At 42.2% G+C, this 14949-nt stretch overlaps 1 protein-coding gene across 1 annotated transcript in view; it reads right to left on the bottom strand.

The window, feature by feature from the left end:
* Positions 1 to 541: 541 nt before the first annotated feature.
* Positions 542 to 14949, bottom strand: part of FGD6 (FYVE, RhoGEF and PH domain containing 6) — a 91433-nt gene continuing 77025 nt past the window's right edge. The window contains exons 18-21 of the mRNA XM_056574319.1: positions 13669 to 13793; positions 12218 to 12346; positions 6680 to 6828; positions 542 to 1558 (exon numbers count right to left, since the gene is read on the bottom strand). Of these exons, the coding sequence (XP_056430294.1) occupies positions 1522 to 1558; positions 6680 to 6828; positions 12218 to 12346; positions 13669 to 13793 (440 nt within the window). The 3' untranslated portion in view covers positions 542 to 1521. The remainder of the gene's footprint in view (positions 1559 to 6679; positions 6829 to 12217; positions 12347 to 13668; positions 13794 to 14949) is intronic.

Genomic DNA, 14949 nt, shown 5'->3' with positions numbered 1-14949 from the left:
CATACAGGTAGCTGGCCAAGGCAAGGTACCGAAGGATAAGGCAGTAGCGTAGTCAAACGTAGCAGAAGGTCAAAGCAAGCAGCAAAGGTGCAGAGTCTAGTAACGTAGCGGAAGGTCTAGGTACACAGGAAAGACAACAGGCAATAGGCAACGCCTAATCTCAGGCTAGGGGCACTGAAGATCCGGAAGGGAAGTGTGGGAGGTGCAGGGATTTATAATGTGGTGTCCGATGCAAACACTAATTATGGGTGAACTGGCCCTTTAAATTTCAGAGCTCCTGAGCTAAGAAAGAGGGACAGCGGAGCGTGGTGAGTGACGGGCTGGGATTCGCATGCGGGAACGTCCCGCAATGCGAATCCCAGCCCCACCGGCAGACGGGGACACAGGGACACTGCGCTCACGGCCAGAACTTGCGGCCGGAGCGCAGTGTGTAACATAAACATTAAGACCCCGACCAAATCAAACTTTTAACATGTTTCTACAACATGTCATACGATTGCTTTTAAGTGATAGTGCCCATTTAAGTGGTCACAATTTGTAATAACAGAAAGCAGTTACCGAACGCTGACCTGAAGCTATTAATACTATTAGTGGAGATTAGTGAACATTGGCTTGACAATGCACAAAAACAGTGGTGGAGATTTATCATTATGTGGCTGTGTATAGTTATTCCTCTTGCCTTTTTTTTTTTTGCTATGTTTTTGCCTTATTTGCACCAAACTTATCAACAGGGCACAAAGACTTTGATCATTTTTGCACAAATGAAAAATCCCCTCAGAACTTGCTGCAGGATGTCACTTTTCACTAAAGCAAGGCAAAAGGTGGTAGAAATTAGCATTTTGCCCTTTGCGCATTATAATTTGCGCCTTTAAAAATGATGCAGTTAATAAATCTCATTCACTGCATAGTCCAGAATGAAGCACTGCATTTCACAGTCACTTTTTACCAAAGGTGTCTATTTATTGCGCAAAGACTCACAAAAAAAGTGGCAGAAATGCATTGATAAATCTCCCCTAGTATGTTTAAATAAAACATATTAAAGAATTTATAGAGGTATCTGGCAGCGGTTTCTCTCTTTTGCTGTTAAAATATAAGGATGTACAGAAATATAGGCATGTGAGCCAACCATCTTTTTGGGCAGCTCTAGTCTGGTATTGGATGTGATACCAGAGAGTCCACAAGGCTTGTTACTTTGCATAGACCATCATATATTTGTTTGCAGGGAGGATCAGCACTATTTATTTTTGTCTTTCTAGGGAAAGCAACAACTTTTCATAGTAATAAAAAAAAGTACACGAGTTCTTCAGACATTTATGTAAAATATGTATAAAAAATTAACAGTACAATAAAATATATTTATAAATGTACAAATAATGTCTGTCAGTCTCACGTGTATCTGATCTGGAGGCAGAATCTGTGATTTAATAAATAATATGTACACAAGGTTGAAGAAGAATTGTACAAAATAATCCCAAAAAAATGATAGCTGTCTGTAGTGTTCATGTCAAGATATCCTATATCTTACAATACTGTTCCCTCTTGAAATGCTTCAATCCACCTAGGGGACAACAAAAATAGAAAAGGTCACACTCAGTGTCATTATGTAAAATTGTCCAATTTTCTCATTACTGAAATTGATGTCAGTGCCAATCCCATGATCAGTTGTCCAACATCTATGTATCTTATGTGCAGATCACTAAGCTCTTAGAACGACAGCTAAAGGTTTATCCATCCGGAGTGTTAAGGGGTTAATCTATTTATTTATCAGACATAGAAAGTCTCTTTTGAGAACACATTTTTACAGATAAGGTAAGCCTGAATAGTAACCTCATCATTTGATATATGCACATAGATGTATTACAGTGTCTATGTGTATTACCTGTATACTTAGTGGCATGGATGGGATCAGATTAGAATGTCCCACTGTTGACACTAAATACACCGCTCCTGCATGGAGCAGTAATGTGACCATTAGCATGAGCTGTGTGAGACACTGACAGAAATGGTGGTCAGAGATCGTCGCTTTGGTTCCCCTAGGTACCTCTCCTATATAGACACTAGGTTTCAGAAAGCAAATATCCCATCCAGGCAAAGCTGGCTGACAAATGGGGAATCCAGGAAAGAGTTGAATCTCGGGCAAAACATAACAAGTTATTCAGGTTTACTTGCAAACTGTGCTTACTTTAACCCTTCTGTTGTCTATTTTAAATATTTTCATAAATAAAATATAAATTCTGCCACAGATCTATGCTTATTTCTCTACGGTCAGAACTATATCAGCTATGCTTGAGGTCTTCTTACACATGATGGAACTGGCAATAGTTCCTGAATTGAGGGTACCAAAAGGACATCTTCAGCGTTACAAACACTTATCCCCTATCCTCAAGATAGGGGATAAGTGTTTGATCGCGGGGGTCCGACCGCTGGGAACCCTGTGATCTCCTGTACGGGGCCGCGGCTCTCCCGTGCAGGGGGCGTGCCAGCCGCAGCATGACGTTGCGGCCGGCACGCCTCCTCCATACATCTCTATGGGAGAGGCGGGGAGGCAGTATTCGTGCCTCCCCGCATCCCCCATAGAACTGTTTGGGGATGGGGATGAGACAGGGCGTCACCGTCGACCTCTAGGTCGACGCTACGCGCTTATGGCGGAGCCCCGTTAGGGAGATCGGGGGGGGGGGGTCCCAGCGGTCGGACCCCCCGCGATCAAACACTTATCCCCTGTGGATAGGGGATAAGTGTAATGCCGCTGCAGTTGTCCTTTAAGCAGTGGCAAGTCCAGGTGCATAATTAGATGCGCATTGCCCCAGAATTTTCGCCAGAATAGAAAAAACCTGACTAACTCCATTTTACTAAGAAAACCCGAAAAAGGGGCGTGGCCATTGGGAAAGTGGCTGTGGCTTCCGAAAAGGGATCGTGTCCCCGACATTTTCACAAAAACCCAACATATTTACTAAGGTTTTCAAAGAAAATGTAGTGATCTGAGCTGAGGAAATTCCGACAGATCAGAGCATGTGTAAAAAAAAGCAAAATGTAGGGAAACCTTTGTAAATACTGTGGATAAAAAATTGTAGGGAATTAAAACCCACAAAGAAAACTCCACTCCACTCTTGGTAAATCAGGGTCATTGTGTAGGTAGAGGAATCAGGGATTTATTTAGGGTCATAAACAGGGTCACCCTTTTAAGAATGAAAGCTAACCTCAGGGTGAGCTGGATTAGGGCTGAATTTAAGGAAGGCACTCTCTGTTAGCTTCTGTATCCCTTCTTTTAAAGCAACTGCCCTAAGGTGACCATCACTAGACTGAATGAGTACATCTCAGTGGCAGAGTTCCTCACCTGGAGAAAGGACTCATCAGGACCCAATGACACTATGAAATAGTTCCGTTTAGGAACTTCCGTCACAAGTTCCGTCACTATATCAGGGAAAACCAGCCATTACAAAACCCCTGACGGCCGTGACTAAATCGCATTGCAGCCTATGGGGTTTTGTAACTGCCCGTTTGCAGTAATTTTTCCGCCACGATGTCCCGTCACTGTATCACGTCTGTAATGAATAACGGGCATATACGGGTGCAAACGGGCAGTTACAAAACCCCATAGGCTGCAATGCGATTTAGTCACGGCCGTCAGGGGTTTTGTAACGTCCGGTTTTCCCCGATATAGTGACTGAACTTGTGACGGAAGTTCCTAAACGGAACTATTTCATAGTGTGAAAGAGGCCTTAGAAATGTTATACTTATGATGACACAGTGAGTGCAACCTATAAAATGTTTCAGCTTACTCACGGTATCAATAGTTGAGTTGCATAACACTGGTTTAGGGAACATTCTGCTTTGTTATGTACTTGGGTGCTCCTATGTTTGAACTGGGTTTTAATGGAATTTAATAAATGTTTTATAGGGTGGTATTTGTAGCTGGAGTTATCTAATTGACAAGTCCAGATGCAGCCTGGTTCCACTGCCTTTAAAGGGGTATTCCGGGCAAAAACATCTTATCCCCTATCGAAAGGATAGGGGATAAGATGTCAGATCGCGGGGGGCCCGCCGCTGGGACCCCCCGCGATCTCCCTGCAGCAGCCCGCATTCTATGCGTAGCTGCGTCTGAAATTTTGGAAACCGCCGGGCTTCCGAGACGGGGACGTGACGTCACGCCACGCCCCCTCCATTAATTTCTATGGGAGGGGGCGTAACGGCCACAACGCCCCCTCCCATAGACATGAATGGAGGGCGCGTGGCGTGACGTCATGTCTCCGTCTCGGAAGCCCGGCGGTTTCCGAAACTTCAGACGCAGCTACGCATAGAATGCGGGCTGCTGCAGGGAGATCGTGGGGGTCCCAGCGGCAGGCCCCCCTGTGATCAGACATCTTATCCCCTATCCTTTCGATAGGGGATAAGATGTTTTTGCCCGGAATACCCCTTTAAGAGCGTCCTTAACAGTCACCAAGCTGATGATTGCCATTTAGGGCTAATCAAATATACTATATTTTTGATGGGATACACACAAAAATACTAAGAGAGCTTACCGGTAAACTAGCAAAACCATTAACAGATTTATTTAACCAATCACTGGTAGGAGTTGTCCCAGAAGGTTGGGAGTGCTATGAATGAAAAGTACATCTATTAGCAGCCGGCTGCTGACACTATGCGCTACTAATAGAAATACTTTTCATTCATAGCACTGCAGGGGTATATGTATATAGATGAGCTGGGGGGGGGCAGACATATAGCATTATCTGCCCCCTACAGCGCATCTATATACATATGCCGCCGCAGCGCTATCTATGAAGAGTATTTCTATCAGCAGCATCGGGCCGACCGATGCTGCTGCTAGAATGCTTTTCACATATAGCGCTGCGGTGGTATATGTATATAGATGCACTGCGGAGGGTATATTATACATGCGCTGCGGAGGGTACATCATACATGCGCTGCAGAGGGTATATATTTATTAGTGTGCCGGCGTGGGGTATATATTTGCACAATGTACATTTTAAAAAGCCTTCCGGGAGCCCTGAATGGCTCCTCAGTACTGGCCATTCAGGGCTCCCCGCGGGGGATTCAAAAATGAAAGTTAAAACACACCATACATCGCAGGGTTACGGAGCTTGCCGCCGGCTCCCCTGCTTAATAACTTTGGATCGCATCGGGTCTCAGAAGTGAAACCTGGTGCGATCAATCCCTCAGCCCCTGTACTACAACCCCCATTATGGAACAGACTCTGTTCCATGATGGGGGTAGTAGTACAAACACTAATGTAGCCTCCCCAGCTGTCTGCAGACTCCCGCTACCAGGGAATTACTACTCCCATCATGGAAACAAGTCTGTTCCATGATGGGAGTAGTAGTAGTCCCTCAGCACTGCAGGAGTCTGCTGATGTCACCTCTTCTGAGTATGCTCAGAAGTAATAATGGATATTATAAACCAGGTGCAAATGGATGACATAAAGGCTCATCCGTTTGCCATAGACTTCAATGTTAAAAATAACGGCCGTTAATTTACCCGTTTCTTGTAACGGAAGAAAAATTAGTGCATGTTCCGTTAATTCTTCAGTCACAAATAACGTCCGTTAGTCATGACGGACTATAACAGGTCATAACGGATAATCAAAAAATCCCATAGACTTTAATGGGATTTTGTTACGGACATTTAACATCCTTTTTTAAAGCTTTTCTAACGGATGTTTATAACGGATCTTTTAATGGATGAATTTTATAGTGAAAAAGCAGCCTAACAGGGTTGATATTCCTGGAGGGATCTGCCAATTGGAAAAGGATTTGGGTAAACTAGAGAAATGATCAGAACTCTGGCAACTAAAGTTTAATGTGGATAAGTACAAGATAATTCACCTGGGACCTAATAACCCTTGGGCAGAATATAGACTGAATATAGATGTGATGCAGTCCTAACCTCAGCATCTGAGGAAAGGGATTTAGGATTAATTATTTCAGAAGACTTAAAGGTAGGAAGACAATGTAATAGAGCAGAAAGGAAATGCTGGCAGAATGCTTGGATGTATAGGGAGAGGTATAAGCAGTAGAAAGAGAGAGGTGCTCATGCCACTGTACAGAACACTGGTGAGACCTCACTTGGAGTATTGTGCGCAGTACTGGAGGCCGTATCTCCAGAAGAATATAGATACTCTAGAGAGAGTTCAGAGAAGAGCTACTAAACTAGTACATGGATTGCAGGATAAAACGTACCAGGAAAGGTTAAAGGACCTTAACATGTATAGCTGGGAAGAACAACGAGACAGAGGGGATAAACATGAAAAAGGAGAAGAGGATATTTGAAGAAAACAATTACCACAAGAGGACATTTCATTTTGTCCACAAGAGGACAGTTTTATATTAGAGGGGCAAAAGTTTATGCAGTAATATGAGGAAGTATTACTTTACTGAGAAAGTAGTGGATGCATGGAATAGCCTTCCTACAGAAGTGGTTAATGCAAATAGAGTGAAGGATTTTAAGCATGCATGGGATAGGTATAAGGATATTCTTTTATAAGATAGGGAGAAGGACAATTGATAGTATTCAGATTATTGGGCAGACTAGATGGGCCAAATGGCTCTTATCTGCTGACACATTCTATGTTTCTATATATCTTACACATACATTTCCAAATATCTAAGAATCTCCTGGTTCTAGTCTGCTTTTAGGTAAACAGAGGAATAAGTTAACATACCTTTCAGTAGTATGCACATCATCCGCTCTGAAAGCATAAAACAAAGTGTTTTTGTGCAGTAGATGAATTACTTTATTTTCATTGGCATCTTCATTTACTACTTGAACTGTAAATCCCAGAAGAGGTTGGCTCTCCAGTGCTGCAATGTCCTAGAATTATACAAAAAGCATATCCATTTGAGAATACACGTCAATATATGTGTTTGTCCACAATGTCTTTATAGAGGTTAAAAGGGTTAGGGCTTGTTCACATGGCGTCTGTCTCCGTTATTTCATACCTGTTCTTAAATCTGTATGAGCCTTTTGCAAATGGTTGTAAATGGATCTTATTGATGTCAATGGGATTGTTTTACAATCCTTTGTCCTCCGTTTGCACCCACTTGGTTACTATTCCGTTTTTTTTACAGGAAAAAAAGACATGCAGTATTTTTTTCCAACCAAAAAACCAGAAGAGGAACAGATACACTCATGGCCGTAAATGTTGGCACCCCTGAATTTTTTCAGGAAAATTAAGTATTTCTCACAGAAAAGGATTGCCGTAACACGTTTTGCAATACACATGTTTATTCCCTTTGTGTGTATTGGAACTAAACCAAAAAACTAAACTAAACCAAAAAAGGGAGGAAAAAAAGCAAATTGGACATAATGTCACACCAAACTCCAAAAATGGGCTGGACAAAATAATTGTCACCCTTTCAAAATTGTGGAAAAATAAGATTGTTTCAAGCATGTGATGCTCCTTTAAACTAACAAGGGCAAGTAACAGGTGCGGGCAATATAAAAATCACACCTGAAAGCAGATAAAAAGGAGAGAAGTTCACTTAGTCTTTGCATTGTGTGTCTGTGTGTGCCACACTAAGCATGGACAACAGAAAGAGGAGAAGAGAACTGTCTGAGGACTTGAGAACCAAAATTGTGGGAAAATATCAACAATCTCAAGGTTACAAGTCCATCTCCAGAGATCTAGATTTGCCTTTGTCCACAGTGCGCAACAATATCAAGAATTTTGCAACCCATGGCACTGTAGCTAATCTCCCTGGACGTGGACGGAACAGAAAAATTTATGAAAGGTGTGTCAACACAGGATAGTCCGGATGGTGGATAAGCAGCCCCAAACAAGTTCCAAAGATATTCAAGCTGTCATGCAAGCTCAGGGAGAATCAGTGTCAGTGCGAGCTATCCGTAGACATTTAAATGAAATGAAACGCTATGGCAGGAGACCCAGGAGGACCCCACTGCTGACACAGAGATATAAAAAAACAAGACTACATTTTGCCAAAATAACCTTGAGTAAGCCAAAATCCTTCTGAGAAAACATCGTGTGGACAGATGAGACCAAGATAGACCTTTTTGGTAAAGCACATCATTCTACTGTTTACTGAAAACGGAATGAGGCCTACAAGAAAAGAACACAGTACCTACAGTGAAATATGGTGGAGGTTCAATGATGTTTTGGGGTTGTTTTGCTGCCTCTGGGTGCCTTGAATATGTGCAAGGCATCATGAAATCTGAGGATTACCAACAGATTTTGGGTCACACTGTACAGCCCAGTGTCAGAAAGCGGGGTTTGCTTCGAGATCTTGGGTCTTCTAGCAGGACATTGACCCCAAACATACGTCAAAAAGCACCCACAAATTGATGGCAACAAAGCACTGGAGAGTTCTGAAGTGGCAGCAATGAGTCCAGATCTAAATCCCTTTGAACACCTGTGGAGAGATCTTAAAATTGCTGTTGGGAAAAGGCACCCTTCCAATAAGAGAGATCTGGAGCAGTTTGCAAAGGAAGAGTGTTCCAACATTCCGGCTGAGAGGTGTAAGAAGCTTATTGATGGTTATAGGAAGCGACTGATTTCAGTTATTTTTCCAAAGGGTGTGCAACCAAATATTAAGTTAAGGGTAGGGATCGACCCATATAGATTTTTTAGAGCAGATACCGATAACCTGTGAACTTTCAGGCCAAAAGCAGATAACTTATACCGATATTCCGTGCATTTTAATTTCGCCATCCCGAATCACCGTCGCACAATGACAGCTCAGGACGCAGCCGGATCAAGAAGTAGTCTGGACCCCCGGAACAGGTAATTATAAAACCAGGGATCGGGGAGGCAATGGGGCAGCGGCGGCGGCAGTCTCTGGCAAGAGGGGAGGCAATCGGGCAGCGGCGGTGATTGGACTCAGGACAGGCAGGGGGAGAGAAGCGGGTGGCGGCGGTCTCTGGCCCCGCAAAAGCCGCTGCAGTTCATTGATTTAAAGTGCCCGCATTATCGGCATTATCGGCAAGGTAACTGCCGATACCGATAGCTTAGAAAATCGTGAATATCGGCCGATAATATCGTCCAAACCGATAATCGGTCGATCCCTAGCTAAGGGTGCCAATAATTTTGTACATACCATTTTTGGAGTTTGGTGTGACATTATGTCCAATTTGCTTTTTTTCCTCCTTTTTTTGGTTTAGTTCAAATACACACAAGGGAATAAATATGTGTATACTGGAATCCTTTTCTGAGAAATACTTCATTTTCTTGAAAAATTTCAGGGGTGCCAACATTTACGGCCATGACTGTATAGTAAATTTAATATTGAAGTCAATGAGCCTCTAATTTCATCAATTTGCATCAGTTTTTTTTCCAATCCATTTTGATCAGTTATTACTTCTGAGCATGCTCGGAAAAGGTGTGAACAACCAGGAAGTAGCCAAAAAAAAAAAATAATACAATTAAGGATACAAACGGATGAAAAACGGATACAAATGGATGTCACTTAAATGGCATCCCTTTGCATCCTCTTGTTAGTATTGTCCGTTTAGCAGCAATGACGGGAGAATAACGGGATGGGAGAGAACGGGCATGTGAACCTAGCCTTAGGTGGCAGAAAGTAAACAAAGTCTTTAATACCTATAGCATAATGTCACCTTTTGGAATGCTGCAAGGTATTTTTTTTTTTTTACTTTCTTAGGCCCCTTTCACGCTACAAAATTACTCTGTTTTAAAGATCCGTATGAAGTTCCGTCTGAAAATCAGCTGTAAAACGGCAGTTACAAAATCCTATACGGCCGTTAGAAAATCCCATTATAGTGCATGCACTATTTCTCCCGTTACTATCTTCCGTCACAAAATAACTACCGTTATTAATAACGGGTTTAAACGGCTATTAGAAAAATCCCATAGACTATAATGGGATTTTCTAACGGCCGTATAGGATTTTGTAGGATTTTCAGACAGAACTTCGTACGGATCTTTAAAATAAAGTAATTTTGTAGTGTGAAACAAGCCTTAGTCATTTTCTTTTATTCAAATCACATAGCGATTTCTTATTATTAAAAAATGAATCATATACCGTATTAAAATTATTTATTATAAAGATCTTAATTAAAGAAATGGTGAAAAAGAAGAAAGATACAGTTTTCCTTAATTTGTCCCTGGACAGCTTTAACCCCTTAAGGACCAAGCCCATTTTAACCTTAAGGACCAGGCCAATTTTATTTTTGCGTTTTTGTTTTTTCTCCCTCGCCTTCTAAAATCCATACCTCTTTTATATTTCCATCTACAGACCCATATAAGGACTTGTTTTTTACATGACCAATTGTGCTTTGTAATGAAACCTCTCATTTTACCATAAATTGTACGGCGAACCCAAAAAATTATAATTTTAGGGAGGAAATTTAAATGAAAACCACAATTTTGCACATTTTGGAGGGTTTCGTTTTCACACTGTACACTTTACGGTAAAAGAAAATGATGTGTTCTTTATTCTGTGGGTCAATATGATTAAAATGATACCTATGGCTAGATACCTTTAACTTTTTGTACAAAATCAGTAATCTAAAATTGTCCTATTTTGACCACCTATAACTTTTTCATTTTTCTGTATCTAGGGCAGTATGAGGGCTCATTTTTTGCGCTGTCATCTGTACTTTTTATCGATACCACATATGCGTATATATAACTTTTATATCATTTTTTATTATTTTGGAATAAAATGTGACTAAAAGCAGCATTTTTGGCCTTTTTTTTTACCTTTCACGTTTACGCCGTTCGACATACGGGATCATTAACATTATATTTTGATTGTTTGGACATTTACGCACACGGCGATACCAAATATGTTTAAAAAAATACAATTTTACACTTTTTGTGGGTAAAATGGGAAAAACGGACAATTTTCATTTTTATTGGGGGAGGGGATTTTTTCACTTTTTTTTTTTTTTTACATTGCTCAACCTTTCTTTTTACACTTTTTATGTCCCCATAGGGGACTATCTATAGCCAGCATAGGGCATAGCACTGATCAGTATTATCAGTGATCTTCTGCTCTGGTCTGCTCGATCTCAGACCAGAATAGGAGACGACGGGAGACGGACGGAGGCAGGGGAGGGGACCTCCATCTGCCATTACAGATGATCGGATCCCCGTGGCAGCGCTGCGGGCAATCCGATCATCCATTTTAACATGCGCACTGCCGCAGATGCCATGATCTGTACTGATCACGGCATCTGAGGGGTTAATGGCGGAAATCCACACAATCGTGGATGTCGGCCATTACCGGCGGGTCCCCGGCTGCTGCTAGAAGCCGGAATCTGCCGTATAAGTCGCGAGCACGGCTCCGATGCTCGCGGTCATACACAGGACGTAAATGTACGTCCTGGTACGCTAAGTACCGCTGCACCAGGACGTACATTTAAGTCTGTGGTTGTTAAGGGGTTAAAAGGAACTTGTCATTATTTTCATACAGCCTAAACTAAGATGCACTGGATGTAAAAAGCCACTAGAGTGGTCCAAGCCGGCTTCTCCATGCTCTGCGGGACAGGATTGATCGTTCTCTCCTGGTACACAAATAGGGAGAGATCTATTGCCGAATGGGGTATTCCAGTTTCCAGAAACTTATTATATGTTGCTGGTGCCTCAATGACAATAAAAAAAAGAGCACATAATTACCTATCTTGCTCTCTCTGTAAAGATTTTGGTCCCCCCCAAACATTTCGGCTGCTATTTCCAAGACTGACCATCTCAGCAGCCCACTCAGCCAATTGCCAACTGAGGCAGGACACCACAGCACCCGGTGATTGGCTGAGCAGGCAGTTACTGCAAGAAGAGTCAATTTCAGAAGCAGCAGTCAAAGCATTCAGCAGCAACTGGAAGACTTCACTAAGGATATATGAGGGAGTGAGTTAGGTAGGTAAGCATTAGCTCTTTTTAAATTGTCATTTTGGCTTAAGCCACATATAAAATATTTCTGAAATGTCCTAGTGACCCGTACACTTGGGGCAGTGTTGCAGTACCTTGCACGGCCTTGGTCTCTGTTTAGGTACCGTTTAAATGTATCTCCGGCATACTTCTGGGGTATAGATATGAACCAGCCCTTAGTACAGCAAACACATCGCACAGTATATTTACATCCCCGTCCCTCTGATTACGAGATCATTAGAGTGTTCCCCAACTTGTGGCTCTTTAGGTGTTACAAAACTATAACTCTCATCATGCCCCAACGTTGTTCTAGTACTCCACTGCTTTCTAAATAATAAGTGAACTGCATCATATTACCTCACTAGCAGCATATGTGTATAAGACTTTGTTCTTTATGACAAACCACAGTTGTTTCCAAGGCTTTTTGCTGCCCTTTGATCTATGTAAGTAACCACTCATTGTTGAATCTTCTGTGCTGGCAGACACCTGAGAATAAATATGCTTGAATTAGAACAGCGCAGAGCTTTTACTTTATGCAATACACATGTAGAATTCAGTTAGGCTAAGTATATGGTGTACTTGCTTTAATTTTGTTCATTGTACTCTAAGGAGGTAAACTGATTTTTACTGCAACTTATCTTATCTTTTAAAGTGTACCTGTCGTTTGCAACAAATTTTTATATTATGTAGATAATACCATGTAGATAATTTGTAATATACATTGGTAATATACAATGGTTACATTTTTTTATATTTTTGGGTGTGTCCCTGCAGCTATTGCCCGTGTGTTTCTGTGCAGAGACAAAACACAGGAAGTGTGGGCGGGACGTTATTTTCTTTTTGAATTTATTTTCTGTCTGATCACACTCCTCTCTGATGACACCTCTTTCCGTGTCAGGAACTGTCCAGAGCAGCATAGGTTTGCTATGGGGATTTTCTCCTGCTCGGGACAGTTCCTGATACGGGCATCAAGTGTCAGCAGAGAGCACTGTGGACAAGACAAAAAAGAAATTCAAAAAGAAAAGAATTTCCTCTGTAGCATACAGCTGCTACTAAGTACTGGAAGGGTAAAGATTTTTTTATAGAAGTAATACCCCTTTAAGTATGACAATTGACATTATAGAGTACATTTCAGTAAGTTCAGGACTATAAAAAAAGAACATTACCGATTTTGAAGTAATTTGCAATACATTTGAGGGAGTTGCATAAAAGCCATTCTCATCATGATATATTGTTAGCAGTAATACAGGTGTCCTGCTTTTTCATTGAGATCCTGTCACAAACTGCAAATCTCTTTCTAGGAGGTTACAAATAGAATGCAGACAACATACTGCTGTAAAATAGCTTGATAATGGACTGGTAGAAAAGTTGCCCTGCTGTACTTGGATATCACTCCAGCTTCTATTGGTCCCCAGTAGATTTTGCTGAGTATACAGTACGCCTATGTTGTATACTGCTCTTTTCCCCTGCATTGGCTACCACAGGGAAAATGTAGCACTATGTGCCAAAAAGTCAAATAAACAGTTATACTTGGTATAAAAGAAAGAAAACCTCTCAGTGGGGCACTGAGGACCTCCACTGTGACATCCATAAAGCCTAACAGGGCACATGGAAAGGTTTTTTCAGAACAACCCCTTTAATTACAATGAATTTTTAAATAGCTTTTTATATGCTTCCCTAAAATTTTATTCAAACTAGGTTCAATTTTTGACATTATTCTATAGAAAAAAAAACTCTTATCTCAAAGATAAAACTAGTGGGGTCTCTACAATGAGATTTACATTTTTCCAAAGGATAAATTAACTTACTTTAAGAGCTGCAGGGATTTTTTTCTGCTTCCTTCCCGAGGGAATACTGTGCAACACTGAAGAAAGTGCACTAGAAGGGGACTTGTGGTTAGCAGGTGAGCCTGTCTTGGCAATGCATTGGCTATCTATGTAGAAAAAAATAACAGAAAATAAAAAACAAACTCCAGAGATGCAGTGTTTCATACTGAAAAGGTGTAAAGGGATTTTCCAGACATAAGAAATATTTTAAAATGCAGTGAAAACACTTTGAGAGAAAAAAATGTCACTACCCCTGCTTCTGGTGACCTTAAAGGGGTACTCCGGTGCTTACACATCTTATCCCCTATCCAAAGGATAGGGGATAAGATGCCTGATCGCGGGAGTCCCGCAGCTGGGGACGCCCGTGATCATGCACACGGCACCCTGTTTGTAATCAGTCCCCGCCTCCGCTCCGGGTGACGTCACGCTCCGCCCCTCAATGCAAGCCTACGGGAGGGGGCGTGAGGGGGATAAGATGTGTAAGCACTGGAGTACCCCTTTAAAGAGTACCTGTCATCAAAAAAACTTTGTATACATGGTGTATAAATGTATGGCAAATAACTTCCTAATTGAATGTAATAAAAAAAAAAAATGTTTATTTCTAAATGTATTTACTGTTTGAAAAAGTCACCACTAGGGGGTCTCCCTACATGTCCTGGCCGCATAGATTTCAGACTCCTGCTGGCCTGGCATGAGTCTGAAATCCCAGACTGCAGCCGGGACAAGAGATGAGCACAGCGCTGCTCCCTGCCTGTCAATCAGACACCACGAAGAGTCACCTCACACGCGACTGGCTGCCTCACTCGAACCCAGCACCCAACACCCCCCCGCTGCCTCAAAAAAGCAAAGGGAGATCGCTGACACCCATGCTGCCTTCAGCTACACGGCTCTGCTCTAACAGCTGTCAGCCCTGCATGCCACGCTGTTAGCTGACAGTCCCTGCGGCTGTAACCCCTGCTCTCTGCTCGCAGCCGTGGGCACTTTGAGCAGACAGCGGGGCTGTGCGGCTGGAGGCAACACATATGACAGCCGACAGCAGGAGCGGTCTTACCTTCTCCTGGCCGGTGTAGTGAACAGGCCTGCAGTTTCTTATTCTGCTGCTCTCCTCGGCTAAGTGAGGGTGAAAGCAGTCCCCCAAGAAGGCTTCAGTGATGTCGTGCCTGCTGGGGTACGCCCACATCCCCCTCCCAGCAGCTAACACTATGTGAGCAAGAAGAAAGGTAAGATACAGAAAAATTTTAAAGGGCAGGGGACATACCCTGA

Source organism: Hyla sarda, chromosome 4, assembly GCF_029499605.1.
Source record: "Hyla sarda isolate aHylSar1 chromosome 4, aHylSar1.hap1, whole genome shotgun sequence".
Lineage (NCBI taxonomy): Eukaryota > Metazoa > Chordata > Amphibia > Anura > Hylidae > Hyla > Hyla sarda.
This window is presented reverse-complemented; position numbering and strand designations above follow the sequence as displayed.